This window comes from Rissa tridactyla, chromosome 4 (genome assembly GCF_028500815.1).
Source record: "Rissa tridactyla isolate bRisTri1 chromosome 4, bRisTri1.patW.cur.20221130, whole genome shotgun sequence".
Taxonomy (NCBI): Eukaryota; Metazoa; Chordata; class Aves; order Charadriiformes; family Laridae; genus Rissa; species Rissa tridactyla.
The window spans coordinates 69,482,003-69,499,538 of record NC_071469.1 but is presented as its reverse complement, the minus strand read 5'-3'; the positions used below and the strand labels follow the sequence as shown (position 1 = coordinate 69,499,538).

General features: G+C 43.9%; 1 protein-coding gene across 1 annotated transcript in view; it reads left to right on the top strand.

Moving 5' to 3' along the window:
• Nucleotides 1-543: 543 nt before the first annotated feature.
• The window catches only part of SOS2 (SOS Ras/Rho guanine nucleotide exchange factor 2), a 55,503-nt gene continuing 38,510 nt past the window's right edge, over nucleotides 544-17,536 (top strand). The window contains exons 1-3 of the mRNA XM_054199275.1: nucleotides 544-927; nucleotides 13,720-13,845; nucleotides 16,921-17,052. Coding sequence (XP_054055250.1) covers nucleotides 841-927; nucleotides 13,720-13,845; nucleotides 16,921-17,052 — 345 coding nt within the window. The 5' untranslated portion in view covers nucleotides 544-840. The remainder of the gene's footprint in view (nucleotides 928-13,719; nucleotides 13,846-16,920; nucleotides 17,053-17,536) is intronic.

Below are 17,536 nucleotides of genomic sequence, written 5' to 3'. Positions count from 1 at the left end.
GGCGTCACCTCCTGAGGAACGCGGGCGTTTGGGGGCTGTGGCGGTGGGGACATGGCGCCAGGTGAGGGCTCGCCTTAGCGGGGACATGGGCTTCCAGAGCGGGCATCGCACTGCGGCTTCACCCATCTCACTGCCCTTACCCTGAAGTTGCACCCGGGATTCCCTCTTCCTTTTTCCTCACAGTTTGGGTTTGACGAACAAGCGTCTTCCCACAGAATTAGGTATTTTGTTGGCTCTGATGCAGCAGGAAGGCCGAGACCATGGCGCAAAAGGAGCTGCCACGGCCTCTGCCAGCACCCATCTCCTCCGGGAAGCCTGTCATCACAAGGGGCTGCTGGCAGAAAGGCACTTTTTTTGTTGTTTTTTTTTCCTCCATTTAAGTTATCGAGATTTGAATGCAAAAATGTAAATTCATGAGCTGCAGCCGGGCTGTCTGTGGGGAGCCCGCTGTGCCCGGGCGCGGCCGGCAGGGGGCGCCGCGGCGGTGGGCGGGCAGCATGGTGGCGGCGGCGGCGCATGCGCGCGGAGGGCGGCGGCGGTAGCGGGGCCGCAGCGGAGCGGAGCGGGGCCGAGGCCGCCTCACCCGCCGCCCCGTCAGCGCCCGGCGGGCGGCCCGGAGCCCGGCCCCTCCCGCGCCGGATGTGATGGCCGCCCGGGCGGGGGGGTGAGGAGCCAGACAGCGGCGGCCGAGAGCCCAGCGCGGCCCGGCCCGGACGAGCGCCGGCAGCGGCTTCTCCTTCCCCTCAGCGTCCCCTCCGCCTCCTCCCCTCCCCTCATGCCCCGGGCGCCGTAGCCGGCGGGGAGCGGCGAGGCGGGCGGCCCCGATGCGGAGGAGCCGCCATGCAGCCGCCGCCGCAGCCCTACGAGTTCTTCGGCGAGGAGAACGGCCCGAAATGGCGGGGGCTCTTCGTGCCCGCCCTGCGCAAGGTCAGTCCGCCGGCGGCGGGGGGAAAACGGGCAGCACCTGCGCCTCACGCCGCCCGGGGAGCGCCCCTTCCCCGCCCGCAGCCCCCTCTCCCCGGGTACCTCGCACCGCTACCCCCGACTGCCTTCTCCTCGGGCAGAGCGGGGGCCTCTGGCCCCTGCGCGACCCCCCCTGTTCTGTCTCTTCTCCCGTCACGGCGGGGCGGAGGCGGGAAGGGGCCTCCGGAGTTCTTCATGGCGACCCCCTGCTGAGGCAGGGTCGCCCGCAGGAGGCTGGCCGGGCCCGCCTCCCGAGGGTGCCGGTGCGCCCGTCGTGCCCTCGGTGCCTCTTTGTGTGGAGATGCTGCCAGGTGCCGGTGTGCGGACTCCTGTCAGAGGCTGCTTCTCCTTCTTCCCCCCTTTTGCCGGCGCTTGCCAAAAGGCCGCCGATCGTATTAGCGCTCTGCTTCCGAGGTGTGCTGGGGAAGGGCGGCCTTCCATCCCCTCCCCGCCGCCGCTCTCCAGCGGTCTCCTCCCCAGCCAGGCTCCCGTTGATGCCCACCGCGTTAAAGTGCTTCTGACCCGCTGTGGGGCAGCGTAAAGTCAGCCTGTGTTTTCTTAAGAGAGAGAGAAACTACTGGTCGTAGAATAAATGAGATGATAAACTGTGTGGGGAAACCGCCTAGCCTGTCTTGGGGGAGGAATTTACTTTTTTATGGTGTGTTTTGCATAGGAGGGTGGTCCCCAGCCCATCGCCCTTAGGTAGGACACCCCTGATAGCGGAGGGAGGGGGTACATTGAGGCTGGTGGGGCACGGGGGGGGTGATGGTGTTCTGCTGTGTGTCGCTTGTTACCATTGCAGAGGTTGAGGACCATGATGTATTTGCCCCATCCCTGGAGGTGTTCAGGGCCAGGTTGGACGGGGCTTGGAGCAGCCTGGTCTAGTGGGAGGTGTCCCTGCCCAGGGCAGGGGGGTGGAACTAGGTGGTCTTTAAGGTCCCTTCCAACCCAAAACCATTCCATGATTCTGTAGTTCTTAACCTAATTGCATGCTGGTCTGGATCTCTGCTGCTGGGCAGTACTGTGATACGAGTAATGCAGGCACTCATCTGAGTGGTGTTTTGTCTTTTTTTTTCCCAATAATAGATTTAGTGATGGTGTGGGGTAATGATTTGCATTTGTTTTGGGTCCCCGTGTCACTTGTATTAAAAGCTGCTGAAGGCAGCTAAGTAGTCTTGTGGCCGGCATAAAAACCACTAATCGCCTGTCTGAAGAATCCTGGATTTTCTACTCTTTACTCTTGAATCTCCTCCTCCTCCTCCTAGTAGTTGCTTTCCAGTGGGTCTCAGAAAGCTTAGAGAATGCCTTGCTGCTCTTTTCCCCGATCACTGGAGCTTGACATAAAACAGCACCTTGACGCCAACCAGCATCCACCCAAACGTGAGGTATAGCTGTATCAGTTTGACCAAAGAGAAAACTTTAAAGGTGTTTTCATCATTCTAACATACAAATAGTGTAAAAGTTGGTGGATTAATGCTGCTCTTACCAATTCTGTCTCTGTACATTTGGTTTTGGTGAAAAGAACTTGGACTTTTCTAAACAGAGGAAATAAAGTCTTGATATCAGCAACTGTAAAAATTCGTAGTTGCCTATAGACAGGTTTTTTCTTCCTGGGAAAGTTCCTTGTCTGTAGTATCCACCCTTTAGCATGAGGCAATCGTACTGTAATGTGCATTTCTTTTACGAACACGCAGTATCAGTGAGTCAAAACAAAATTGTATCATTGTTCCAGTTATTGCAGCCAGGCTGTTAGGGAGATGCTGTCAGTTTTAATATATTCTTTAAAAGATCAAGTGCCCTAATGTAAACACTGGAGATTTTTGAACCAGAACATTTTAGAAAATTTATGGGTGGTTTTGTTTACATCTTGCATTTTCACTTTGATACTGAGATGAGAGCATTTCCGTTATTTATAGGAGAGCAGAAGAGTGTGGCACTGAATCCAAAGTATGCACCAAAGCACCAGGTTTTTTTGTTGATTTCAGAATTTATAAAACGTTACCACAGTTTTCAAATAGTTTGCAATTTGTTCTGAAGAGGTTTAGAAGTCTGCTTGCCAGCCAGTTTAGATGTGACATTTTCAAGCAGGCTGCTTTTACAATGAAAATTTTAAAGAAAGTCTTTTCTGAGCTTCAGAAACTTCTCAGTTAAACGCCTGGAATAGAGTTTTTTGAACTTCTGAGTTGGGGTTTCAGCACAGTAGTTTATGCTGCAAGTGCAGAGATAGTATTCTATTTCCCATTCTTGAAAGCTTTTTTTCCTTTTAATGAGCACTTCTTGGAAGAAGAGAATCAGGTAGTAGAAAAATGTTTTCCTTGCATATGTTAAGGTGTGAGAAATCTTAATTCTAAAACACAGAAAGATGTGGAGCTGGATAATGAGCCAGTACGGTTCACTAACAACAGATAGTATTTCCTCGCTTCTTGAATTTTAAGTCCCTAACATGCTTTGAAGAGCTCTTGTCTCTTTCATTATGCATTCAGCAAGTTTAAGGTCACTTCTTTTTATCAAACGACTTTTAAACCCTTGCATTTACTTTAATTCTATGCAGCTGACACTTAACAAATCGTGAGTGGGGAAAAAATGGTAAAATACATCAGTTCTTACTTTTATATGTGAAAAAAAGATGAGAATCTGTCTTTTGAACAATATTCTGTATGCATTTAAGCGGTCATACATCTTTAAGATTAGTAGAGTGTGCTAAATTATACCTACCAGCCTGAGTCTTTTTAGGAAAAAACAAAGCTAAACAGCAAGACATCATTAAACTAGGCGCTTTTTTTAATATTTTTTTTCTACATTTATATCATCGTATCCTTAGCACTGGCACCTTGGAATCTAGTAAGTTGAAAATTTTATAGCGGTTTGATGTATTGCCATTCTTCCAGCTGGTAGATTATAAGCGTGCCCTTACTCCAAGACATTTTACTTCTGTTGCTCTTCTGGAAACCTAAGTAGGAAGTGAGTATAATGAAACTCGTTATAAAAGTCCTCTCAAAGTAAATGAATCAGAAGAAAACAATATTTTTATCTGGTCACTTAGGTTATAGTTACTTGAACTGCTGTTTGTAGCAAGTAAATCGCTTCAAACAGATCTGTGCTGTAAGCTTTATAAAGGCTTTTAATCTGAGAGCTGACTTTAGTTATTAAAGGATCACAATGTCTCTTTGAATAGTTCTGGAAGCACGCAGGCAGCTGCTCCGGCAGGAATCACATGCGTTTCAAATGCCTCGTTGGCAGGGTGGCTTTGGGTTTGCATCCTCGGGATGTTGATACTGGCAGCGACGCTAGAGCTGGGGCTCGACGGGGCCGTGCTGTTCTGGAGGGGCTTTGCTGCAGCCCCCTCCGCGGCCTGCCGGATCCTTCTCCCGTGAAACCCTCTGTGGAGGATTTTCTCCTCTGGTGGGTGGGTGCTGGAGGGGAAGATGGTGTTGGGGAGTTTGCTCTCTCCCCCTTTTTAATTTCTCCAGGTGTCTCTTTTTTGGGTGGGTTTGTTTTTCAGCTGTTCCTGGCCCCATGGCCGCTTTGTGGGGAAAGATGTCAAATTATGAAACCCCTTTTCTAAAGCTGGCATTTCAGTTTTGTAACCAGGTTTCCCAGCACAGATCTGGTGCCAAAGCTTGTTCTTGCTGACGGTCAACTTTCTTCCAGATGAAACTTTCCAGAACTGAATTGATTTTCCAGATTGATATCAGTGCTTTGATGTCATATCTATTAATCTTAGACTGGGATTACAGGTGAGCGCAAGAAAATCATGCATGAAACTCGGTAGTAGCAGCTGAGTGTGTAACTCCCGCCATACTGCTGGTTTTAATGTTTTAATGTGCTGGACATGCATCGCATAAAACCTTTTTGGGAATTGTGATTGAAAACTTCATTAATGTAAAATGTCTCAAATGTCTCAAATATCTTACACTGCTACTGGGAATAAACTTCTATTCCAATTACTTGGAATGAGTTTTCAGGAGGAGACAGGTGACTCCATAGAACTAGTGTGTATTTTTGAAAATAGTGAGCAAATGTGGTGTTGGACATGTGTATATGGATTTATTTTATAATCTTCTGTATTTTTAGGGTGTATTATTGTTTGTGTGTGCTCTTACAAATGCACTGGCAAATTAAAAATATATTTCTGTAAACAAGAGCTGTGTATTCAGTTGCTTTGTTTTTTGATTTTTTCTAAATGAAATTCACAAGCATCTCATAGGTATTATTGTTTTGGTTTTCTCCATTATCTACAAATAGAGGCTGTCAAACAGTTAATGCTCACATTTCTGCAGGCGCTACGCATGTTGGTGTAATCGTGGCACTGTGCACTATTTGCATTTTCTACAACAATTCCACTATTGCTCTGGACTACTCATCAGATTTCTAGAGCATGACTAAAGGGTTTATTCTTAGGAAATGTTGCATACAGAAATATAAAAGACCATTTTGGGGACGTTTTTGAAGTTTACATTAATTTGGTGCTTCTCTATATTTTAAAACACATGGGAGTTAACGTATAATGACCCAGCTCTTGCGTAAGGTCAGGGTAAGTGCAGGGGCTGCCCGTTTTCTTCACTGCTCTCTCAAGGACACTCTGCCCACACGTTCTCCATTGCAGGATCAGGCCCCCTTGGGTTAGAATTATTTAATGCGTTATAGTGTCATTATGATGGATTATTATTTATGCATTCCAGTTTAATTAGCGTGCATTATTATTTAATGAGTTATAATTTCAACTATATAGTTGCTTGTTATGGTGTTTTAAAATAATAGTGATATTTAGTTTTGACATCTGTTAGGTCATTTAGCTTCTAATAAATACGTTTATTTGATCTCTAGACCTTTGCACATTCGCAGTTCCTACAACCGTGAATGCCTCTGTGACATTCAGCTTGGGAGAACGGTGAATAAAGGAAGTGCTGGTGATACTTAATTACCTGTGAAATACGTAGACCCATACAGGTTTGAGGCACAGATCCGGTTGTTGCCTCACAAACTGTGTTTGCAATCAAGAGGTGGCTGGAGGTGTGGAAAGGAATAGCAGGTCCCTGTGAAGTGGACATTACCGAGCCTTCTGTAAACAGTAGACTGATTCCTCCAGACCTTTTTTTATTCCCAGTAGCAGCTGGGTATTGTTATAAGTTGGTTTTAGTCCCTTATAAGTAAGTAGACTGGGTTGGGTTTTTTTGTTCTGACATAAATATTCACTATCATAAATAACATTGGGAACTGAAGGGACTGTTCCTTGTACTTTATCCTATTTTTTCATGCCTTCCCCCCCCCCACCTGTTAGACTGTTGAGCTTAAATATTGTCGCTGGAATCTGCAGTTGGCCAATGGTAATAGCGGAGTTTTCTCAGCCAGTGGCATGAAATGAAGGTAGTTGTAAATCCGAGGCATTTAAAAGTAGTAGGAACAGTATAATTTCATTTGGCAGCGGGAGCAGAAGAAACACTTCCTACCTGTGTTGTTGCAATGGAATGTGGAAATTAGCATTTGCGTTGGCTTAAAGACTTGCCGGGGTAACCAGTCGTGGGAAGAAGAACCAAACGGAACCGTGGGCTGCCATGATTCACCTCCCATGCCCTTATTCCCTCTGCTCTGGTCATGCGGTGGGAGCCAGGTGCCGGCAGAACTGGGCAGCACATGCTGCTCGTCTTGTCCCACCCTTCCACGCGTGTTCCCTGACCCATCTTACCTCTTGCAGTGTCCTTTTGTCTGCTCTTCACCACCTCTCCTGCTCCCCCTCGGTTTTCACCTCTCTTTTCCTCTTTGCGCAGTGCAAGCATTATCTAATCTTCTCGGGAGAAGCTGTTGAGTCTGTTATTTGCTTTTATAATTACCTCACCAATTCCCTTTCTGCCAGGTTTTTCCGATGAGCTGTGTGCTGCCATTCCTTGAGTTCAGCAGGTTAGTCATGTCAGAAAACGTGCCGAGGACATCTTTTTCCCTTATTTATGGCTTCTTCGTTCTCCTGACACTTCCCCATATCTTTTAATGTCATTTCAATGACTGTCTGGTTCACAAATAAATGTCTCTGACAGTCTTCACTGTCTCCAAATTTAAGGTTTGGCCTTTTTTTTTAAGCGGTATATATCTTTGCTTTTCACCATTTATTGTTTCGTATTGCATCCATTTACTTAGAATATAATCTCAAAGCTCACTGCAGCTCCAAAATCCGCTGGCCTCTGTGGCTTGTTAGTTCATTTTTATTTTTAAATCTCCTAAAGACCTAATTGAAAAGTTACGGGTCTGTTTGAACAATTCAGTCTACCTAAGCGATCAGTGGTTCTTGGGAAAGGCATGATGTAAAAAGGGGGGAGCAGGAGCCTTTGGGTGCTGGGGGCAGAGCCCAGAGCAGCTCTGGGAGGCTGTGTCTGGAAGGGTTGGGGGAGAATTAGAAGCTGTTCCGTTAAAGTAAGATGCGTGCACGGCAATCAAGGCACCGGCTGCGGTGTTTTCTTTCCATATCACAGGGCAGAGGCTGTGCCTAGCTCATGCAGGGTTTATCTCGATTTCAACAAGGCATTTTATATGGATGGATAAAATCCAAATACTTAACTTTCCACCTGTTTTTAAGATTAAAATATATGTGTTTGTGTACATACATGTACCCACATTTTAGTTTCTCCTTTACTCCCTATAAAAGGACACAATCAGCTGTAGAACGGCTTTTTGGGTAGAAGAGCAGAGACTGTGAAGATGCTGTGAGAAACAGCATATGAAATGTAGGTGAGAGCAGACAGGGCAGAAGTGAGACATGGAGGAGAATTGCCTGCAAGAGAACCTCCTCTTTGAGGAAACCCATCTGTGGGGTCCTCAGCAGAAGCCTGAAATCACTGCTGCTGTCCTCGCCACCATCCCCCCGTCCCTTCTGCTGCCTGCCAGCGAGGTGGGTTGTGTGCTACAGCTTACTGCAGAAAAAGATGGGAGCAGTGATGGTCTGCGTTTGATTTACAGTGTATCAACCAGCATTTGTGCCATTCTCAATGTGTTTTTTCTGTCCACCCTAAGCAGACTTCCCAGTAGATCTTTGGACTGTCTTCAGTGCTATTTCAGAATGCAGATCCCTGTCTGCACCCCCCGTCGCAGATCTCCTTTAACTCACCCTCCCCTCAACTAGAATATGCTAAGAGGAGAATAGTAGTTAAATAGCTAGAGACAGAAAAAAAGTTGTATTTACGCTGAAGTGGTGGTGTAGGATGGCAGTTTAATGTCCCCTGTACGCAGTCACTTAAGAGCAGTGGGTGTTGTTGAGGTCAGACAGCTGAGGGATGAGCTGCACCCGAGATGCTTTTTGTAGCTCGGTTGCTGTGTTGTGAGAATACTTTATCTTGCTAACCATGCATCAGATGTTTAGAATTGCAGTGAAAAAGCTAAAATACTGTACGTAGAGAAGTTATTAAGTTCTGTTTGCTTAAGAGACAACTTCATACAGTTCCTCTGTCAGCATTTATAGTTTGATTTCAGAAAGGTGGGCCCTCTAGAAATTGCCGTACTGGAAATAAAGTTAGAAATTAGCGCTGTTATTTTTAAAAAGTCGTCAGTACATTTTTATTTGGGATGTCGCTTCAAGTCTTTAAATGTTTGCCATTCTTTCTAAATGCCTGTGATTATGCTTGGAAATGGAGAATATTGATGCTGTCACCTTTCACTGAATAAGAGCATCACAGGCCTTTAAGTTACTACACCTGGTTCCCCTCTTCCTCTGGAGCATCATCCAGATGAGGGGTTAAAAATGCCTCTGGAGCAGATGTTTTATGTTTCTAATGGGCAGCGTTATCTTTAGAGGAGAAAAGATAAGAGGGAATAAAATCCCAACCTAAAAAGAGACGTTTGTTGGATTAATTTTATTTCTTCTTCCTGGCTCTCAACATCTTGGTACGGGGCAAACCTAGTGCTGCTTTCTTTGTTGGTGATTTATTTTCGTCACCTTGAACACAGTGCATGGAAATACTGACAAGTGTTGGCAAGACCGTAACCAGCCCATGATAGTAAATATTTAACTTTCATGTTCTAATTATTTTTCTTGCTCCCAAATTTATATGCTTTGTTCCTCAAGTAAACAAACAGCCTTGCAAAGTTTTACTTGTCTGCTGATCTGGTATAACTGTGTTTTTACGAGGCAAGTAAAATATAAATCATTTTGAAGTTGCAATCAGTTGCTGTGGGAAAAGGAGAATGAGTAGTTTCTGTTGTAAACAGTTTACAAATCTAATATGCAATTTATTAAGCTACCCTGTTCACATAGTAGGCTTAGAAATCTTATATTACCATGCTAACAGATTTTGTGGTGGCATTTTTTAAATTAGAAACTTCGTGTTCTGAAATATCAGGTAATACTGGAATTCTCTTTTCTGAAAATGTAGTTTTGAATATAAGTAGAAGAGTGGGAGATTGTCATCTGGTCCTTCAGGAATATGAATTTACAGGTTTGTGATGGTATATGCTGTCTAAAGTCTCTGTGTATGTCATGGGCTTGGGGTTTTTTTGTTGTTTTTTTTTTATTTTATTTTATGAACAACCCCTTGTTTTGCACATATGCTTACTGTGGAACAACTGGAGCTTTCTGAATGTGTTTTTACTGACAAAATACATGTATTATGTAAAAATATACTTAGGCAGTGTAGCCAAATTGCTGGTTTGTCTCATTAGTACAGGCTAAAAAGAAGTTGCTTGCAGTTTTGACTCTAGTATTTTTTTCCTCAGCTTTTTGTAGTTTCAGGTACAACCCTTTGACCATTGCTTTTATACTCAGGATTTCTGAATTTCCCCATATTATTGATATTCAGACTTTATGCCAGATCTCCTGCGGTTCAAAATTAAGCTTGCCCTTATATTAGTTCTAAAAAATAAGATCAGATTTTTCTAGTCCTAATACTCTTTATCTCCTTGAAGAGTTTTCAGCCTCATCTTGTCTTAACAGACTTCTTCCCAGGGGCCTGTAAGGACTATAAAAATCTCACTGAGAAGGAATTTTCAGCTTGACTTCATCTCTACAGCTGCCTGTTTTCTCTAGAAGCTTTTGTGGCGTGATGCAGGACAGGCCTCTTGGAAGGAAACAGGAGAAGATCTCAGTTTACCTTCAAGGGGTTTTTTAGGCTTCTCTTGGGCCACCGCTTGTGCAGGTGAGGCCGAGGTCTCTGAGAGCCCTGAAGCTACAGCCATAAGATGGAGATGCTCCTGTGAAGCTGCCGCTGGGTTTTCATCAAATATGCTCGTGTTGGAGGGGTGGGATAGTAGGAAGAAGTAAAGAGGAGGAGCAAGGGAAGGAGCCATTTAGGAACTCTAAAATTTAAGCATGTCCCCCACAAAGGCCTTAAAGACCACATTTAAATGCGATGCTTATGGGACTCCAACCTGTTATTTCATCTTTATTCCTTGGAACACCTGTTGAAGGAATAATCCTATGTGAATGACACAGTAAAAAATAGTTAGTCCTGCTAATCTCAGTCTCCCTCTTTAGTGACTTCAAGCAATACCGTTATGCTCAAATATTTCAGTCTGAACCTGAAATCAGTGAAAGTACCTTCCATAAGAAACACGTCCTTCGTAATTCCTCTCACTTTTTCTGTACGTTCCGTGTTTTATCAGTCTCTCCTTGCTTTTGCAGTCCTTTCAGTCAGGATTTAGGTGAATACTGTAAAAAGTAAGTGTTCTGTCCTTGGTACAGCAGCATCTGATTTGATCAGCCAGTGCACGGTGTTTATAACTGTCTTTTTGTTTTACTGTGAAAAACGGTGTCTTGCTATGAAATTGTTTTTTCTCAGTAATGGCACTTACGTCAAAATAACTTCTCTTAAAGCCAGGGAGTGCATGAGTACCTCTGGGACCTTTCTGCCATGCTGCAGGCACTATCATTTCAGACGGAAGCTCATTTCTAAATCCTCTGGAAAGAGTTGTCTCAACCAAGAAACGTTGGGGTTTGTTGTCGATTTTGCTCCTTTCGAAGCAAAATTGACTCCAGTACTTATATCTGTGTTCATTGTAGGAGGCTGAGATTCTCTGCCAGTGTTTGAAGAGGGCTGTGTGCTCCTCTGCTTGTCCTCAACCTTGTTAGATATACACTGGCTCTTGAGAACGTGGAGGAAATTATGGCATGAGCGGTTTAGACCTGTGAACTGAAGTTAGTTAGGAGTGAAGTAATTTTCTTTGTGGCAGTAATGTCTGTTTTTAACACGAGTGACCCTCCCAAGAGGAGGAGAACGGCTGTGATATGAAACCGTAAATTGGAGTCCCCCATCTTCTCTCAAGGGGAGCACAGCTTCCCTTTCTCATCTTAGAGCACCCATTCTTGTCATTTCTGTGGAGCATCGTTAAGGATTCACTGTGGGGGAAATATTTCATCGCATTTCCTAGTTAGGTAGCTAACACTTTTGCTGTAGTAGTGCTGGTATAAGAGAAGCGTGGCGGGACCTTAACTCGATGCTTCCTGGTTCTCCATTGTTTTGTGAATTAAACTCTTATGTTCAGGAAGAACATGAAATGCACTGACTATTGTTGAAAACCTGCAGACTTAAGTAAGAGTTTTCAAGGACTGGTTTTGATTTTTTTGAGGGTTTGTTTTGGTTTTGTTTTTCCTTTCTTTCAGTAGTACCCGATCTTGTGTACACATCAGCAGCGCAGCAGTTACATGAAGCTGAGAAGTATTCATGCTTGAGGTGCAGAAGACAGTACATAAAGATGTATACAAAAACTCTGTAGCAAAACTGGGCAGGTGGATTAGAAGCAGAATGTGTATTCCCTTCTCTCTTAGTGTACAACAGCCTTATTAATGTGTTTCTTCACATCTGCTTTTCGAGGAAGGATGCCAGGGCAGAATGAAGCATTAGAAGTGGGTGTTGTTACCTGGGAGGGCATCTCTTCTTGAGTATCGCATAGGAGCCCCCATGATTGGCAGCCTGTCTTCATCACTGCTGTGTAATACCTTAATTATCAACTCCAATACAATCAGCACCAGTGTATGTTTTCACATTTTCAGTGGGTGTCCCTCTTCCCACTCCCCTGAGACGTTCGGATTCCCGTTGTTGGTACATGTGGTCCCTGTCTGTGCTCCCCCGTCTTTAAGCAGTACGTTGGTGGACTTCTCCATCCAAGTCATCATCTCTGCTTCTAGGATGTTGAAGGTGTACAGCAGCAGCCCCTTCTAGTGGTCCCCTCCATGGATCTTCTCTTTTTCTCCCTACCTGTTGGTCATCCTGGCTCTTCCTCCCCTCCCATGGGGAGGTGTGGGGGCAAAGTGGAGTCCCATTCCCCCAGTTCTTTCAGGCCATGGCACAGCAGGAGGTGGAGCAGCAGCTCCTTGCGGTGGCTGTGGCTCCCGGGCAGCTCTGCCCACCGTGCTCTGTGGCCAGCAGGGAAGGAAGCCGGCCAGACACCTTACTTCCTCGTTGGTCTTGTTTTTGCACGATTTACAAAAGCCTGCAGGGCTGCAAACAGAGTGCCCCCAAGGTATGGCTATGAAATTATTAGTTACTTAATTTGGAGGAAGCCCTCAGAGTCCCCTGGTGTCTGTGGACTTGCCCGTTGTCTTTGGAGGGAGGAGAGCCTGTATTTCAGAAGATCAGAATTTGATCCAAAGATGTTATTGTCTTCCCCCAAGAAACTACCAATCTGTTTGTCTTGTGTGTGAAACCACGTATGGAATGCCAATGTAAGTATGTAAGATTACTTTTTTGAGGTGATTAACATGTAATTTGTATGGGGAGAACAGGGAATTTCCCTGGATTGTACTACTTCGGAATCTTTTGGCTATAGTTTAAGATCTAGTTAGCGCTTTCCTGATTGAGAGGCTGCCAGGGAAAACTGAGTATATAGAGTAACTCTTGAGTGCTTTTGTTTTGGGGTTTTTTTTTATTTTAAGGTGGGGTTGTTCAGTTTTGGTGGATTTTTAATAGGAAAATAGCCACGTTGGACCAGGGTGAGTTAGTTGTGGGCCTTTAGCTTGTGCAGGCACATGCTGAGGTTGCCTGTTTCAGGTTGTCTGGTCTAGCTTAGCCCTGGAAACGAAAACTGTGATTAATCTCCGTGAAGTGAGATAAAAGGCATTATCCTGCCTTGCGTCAGAGGGAGGTGGAAGTCAGCTTTTCTCACAGCACGTTTCCTAGTCTTGACGCTCCCGAGTTTTGATTTGTGCTTTTCTTTAGATCTCCCTCTCTGTGTTAAGTATTTCACATCTCTCTGTCTCATGCCTCAGACAGCGTTTCGTGTTCTAGATAGTTTTCTGAGGCATCTCAAAGAGTTGTTCCAGCTCTCCTCCAGTGTCATGGCTGTGGCTTTTTATTGCCACAGGTTTTAACAGCGCATTAATTCAGTTCCCTGCCAGACTGGTTAGTTCTCTTATCCTGGTGTCCTTGCTTATTAAGTCTGTTCCTCTGGTGGGTCCATGCTGCTTCTCTGTTCACAGTCAGCCAGCACTCATTAGTAGGGTTAGTAACATAACTGTATGTTACTCTTTCTGTGGATGAATAACTGCACAATTACCAACAGTGATTGTTTTCACTGCATCGTTGGCAGAAATCTGCCTTGGCTTGAAATTTCTTCGCTGCCATAAAGGCTAAACACGTAGTTTTTAATTGAATAGAGACGCCAGCTTTGCAGAAGCAGGAATTGCCATCTTAACCACATAGGAAAACTTGTGGGAAATTACTGGAAGTGTGTGAATTTGCAGCACAACAGTACAGAGGGCCTCTGCTTTTTTCTGATTCTTCCTTCTGTACAGCTTTAAATGGGGAAAAAAAACCTAATTCTTTTAATTCTTTTGGACAGGTTCAGCAACAGGTTCACCCAAACCTTTCAGCAAAAGAAGATTCCCTCTATTACATTGAAGAGTTGATACTTCAGCTGCTAAACAAACTATGCATTGCTCAGCCACGGACTGTCCAAGACGTAGAGGTAAGACTAGATACTGGAAAACCAAATACTTGCTTACAGAATCGCTAAGGCGAACTAAGATATTTTGAGCAGCACGGGTCGAAGTTAAAGCGAGGTGAATCTGAAGAGCAGAGCCTGTTAATGCTAAAAGATTATGTAGTATTCAGATTTCAGAAAGCACACTTAATCGGAAACTCATTTTCATGTATAGGGCTTCAGAATAGAAATTGTGGGAATTTTTTCTTTCAGCATTATTTTTATAAATGCAGAATACTTTGAAGGATTTTCTGCCACTTGAATGCACCTTGGACTTAAGAACGTAAGGATGTTGCAAGTTTTCCTACTCTTTGACATAAACATACAGGAAAAAAAAGTAAATATTGGAATGAAAGGTTACTGTTGTTAGGCCTGGATTGTGCAGCTGAGGGAATAGAGTTGTATGTTCCTGGAACTTTATTGAACTCACTGAGGCTCTTGTATTATTGCAGCTGTCTGCTTTTGTGTCATCGGTTACAAAATGAGGGCTTTAATGGAGTGCGCTTCGGTATACAGTCTAGAGGGAGAAAGTGCTTTCATGTAGCTGTGGCACATTATAGTTTTGTAGAGTATTAATTTTACATCAATCTATATGTCTAGGGTTTTCAGCCTAAACCAAAATGAAGTCCTTGTCTAATATTGTGTGTGTGTGTCATGGAAATAAAAAACAGAATATATATGTATTTACAAAATAATTGCCTGAGGGTTTTTTGATTCTTATTAGATGCAGCAATTGCCCTTTATTCAACATTGAGTTAATTAATTAATTATTAATCTTGGTTTCTGATTAATATATTTTGTAATACAGATGCGTAAAGAGTATAGCATGACTAAATAAAAGCAAAACTTAATAGTCCCTTAATAGCTCTCAGAATTGTTAGTACATTGAGTCTGGGTTTGAACTTTTAGATGTGGAGCTGAGAAATACCATGTTCTTTCTCCAGTTCCCAGCTGATCAAACCCTACAGCGCGCAGGACGGTTTGAGATAGCACTGATTGTTCTACACACCAGCTCCATAGTTGTCTGCTTCTGAGTCAGGAGATGATAAAATTGCCCTGTGTACGTATGAATTAATACTTTTCACCAGGTATCTGTATGCTCCACAAATTACTGTGTGCAAAACTGCATATCATAGGGGCAGACTTCTGAGATACCTCACAACTGTCTGAATTGTGGTTATGAATATCACAGCAGACAGTAAATCCTGTGTATTGTATTTTAAATATAGCTGGCATTTTAAAGCTGTGAATAATAAAACATTGTTGTGCTTAGAAATATAACAATTATTTAATTTAAAAACACAGAGTTAGGTCTAAATAGTGGTAACGGGTTCCCCAAAACGTTATTCTTCTGTAGGTGAATAAATTCAGACTCTTGCAGAGCAGGAAAAGTAGAATTCGGTTTTGTGTTATGGGTTGTTGGTGAGATTGCGCTGCCAGCAGGCATTTGAGATCCACGAAGAAAGGCTTTTGGCTCTGCTCCTCAGCTTGTTTTTAGCTGTTGAGACTAAAACATGAGAGCTGTGATCTCTAAAGTTTATCGTGCAGATATTTACATAACAGCCTGGAGTTAATGGAACTGTTTGCGCATAGCATTATACTGAAGTATTTGCAAGATCAAGGTCTAAAATCTCAAAATATAAAGGTTTTATAAATAGAAAAAGCCCTTCAAATTGTTCCCAAGAAAACACCAGGAACCAGCAAATTCCGAGGGTGAAAGGCGTGAGTTACTTGTGGAGTGCACTGGTAAGTTGAGGGACAGCTGAATGCCACGGTACATCCATTTTGCGGGCGATCTAGTAGAATCTCAGGGAAAGTTCATTTTGGTGAACCAGCCCAGAGCTTTCGGCTGCTGTCCAGGAGGGAAGGTCACCGCGCGTGTACCTGGCACAGACAGCTGATGCGGAAAGTTGAGCGTTAAATGGCCACATGCAAATATTTAAAACCTGCCTCTAAGAAGACCTGAGGCCTCCCGTTTAATTTCAGAATACGTGCAAAAATCTTTTTATCAAAGGGACACGTAGAATTCACCTTTTTTCTCATCTCGTTCTTCAGCTCATCTATAAAATCTCTCCTGTAAGCGTTCATTGTGGCCAGGTTACAGGTCCAAAGCAGAGGTTGGGTATGGCACTGCATAGCGTGCTGTGCCTCCCTGGCGATACCAGGGCACGGTGGTGGGGCTGCAGCAGGAGGTGATCGCTACTCCCCCCTGAGCTGTCTGACTTAAAAAAACTGTTTTTCCAAAGTCACTTTAAGAAGCAGTCATCAGAGTTCAGTTTAGACTCGTTCTTTCAGCGTTTTAATTCCCACCTCACAGGGGCTGCAGCCTGGAGAACTTCATGGAAAGCAGGACTGGGGTCTTGCACTTGTTTAGCTGGGGGCTGTTGCCCAGAGCAGTTCATTCTGTGGTGGGGGTCATCTCGCCTGTTCCTATAGCAGCGCTCGAAATGTGAATCTATATGAAAGTGACCTGAAATGGCATTACCATACAAACTGGGGCGCTGTAAACTGCAGCCACTGTGACTGGGTGCGCGGGGAGGATGCTCCTGTGGGGGCTTGTGGAGTCCAAAGTGTTATAGCCAGCCTTTTTCGTGAATCACAGCCCTCCTCCTAGTTAGAAAATCCTGCGCTTGTTTTTTCATTTCTGCCATAAACTTGATCTCATACAGGACAAGTTACACTCTGGACATTTATGAACTAGGAACAATACCGACTTGTTTTTTTCATTTAGACTGTAAACTGTTTAGTACTTCCTGATGTTGTTTATACCACAGCTGAGGTTTCTTGCTGCTCTTGTGATGCAAAGATCATAAAGCGGGAGTTGTTTTAGGAGATTTGAAGGAGTTTTTCGTGCTTAGGGAAGGGAGGTTGTTTGGGATTATTGAAAAGAGTGAAGCTGAGTTGGGTAAAAAGGAGAGAACAGTTAGGAAAATATGTTGCAAACACTGAGGAGGAGGATAATTGTCTATACTGCAGGGGAAGTAATTTGCCGTTTTATTTTCTTTAAACTTCTCTTTGATTACTGCGGTTAATCTAAGTGCACTCTTTATGTTTGGACAGGATCGCGTTCAAAAAACATTTCCTCATCCAATAGACAAGTGGGCGATTGCTGATGCGCAGTCTGCTATAGAGAAACGAAAAAGAAGAAACCCTCTCCTGCTACCTGTGGACAAAATACATCCTTTATTAAAGGTACTTAAACTGACAACCTGATGACTGCTGCTTCTGCCCACCACGTGCCCCCAGCCCTCCAACATAACCTTTAAAGTATTTATTTATTTAATTTAATTCGTGTGAAATGAGGTAAGTTTCTCATATTGGCTGAAAGAGTAAAGTCACCATAGAACAGGATGAATATATTGTAGTATGTAAATAAACGTAGATACCAAAATTCATCACGTTCTAGACAGTAGTGTGTTAATGTATCACTCTACTTTGAGATATGACTAGTTAGTTTTTAACATAAATAAAACCCAAACAAACCCAAATACCTTACCTACTTCAGTAGCACTGTTTTGATGCCTTTATTTGTTTCAAAATGCTGCAGAAGCCAAAATAGAAGAAGAGAGAACAAGTAGATCCTGTTCCTTGTATACTGTCAACTAAGATGTGTATCGATGTCCTCTCAGTTACTGTTGAATGTCACCGATGCCTTGGTTTTAAAATCAATAGATCT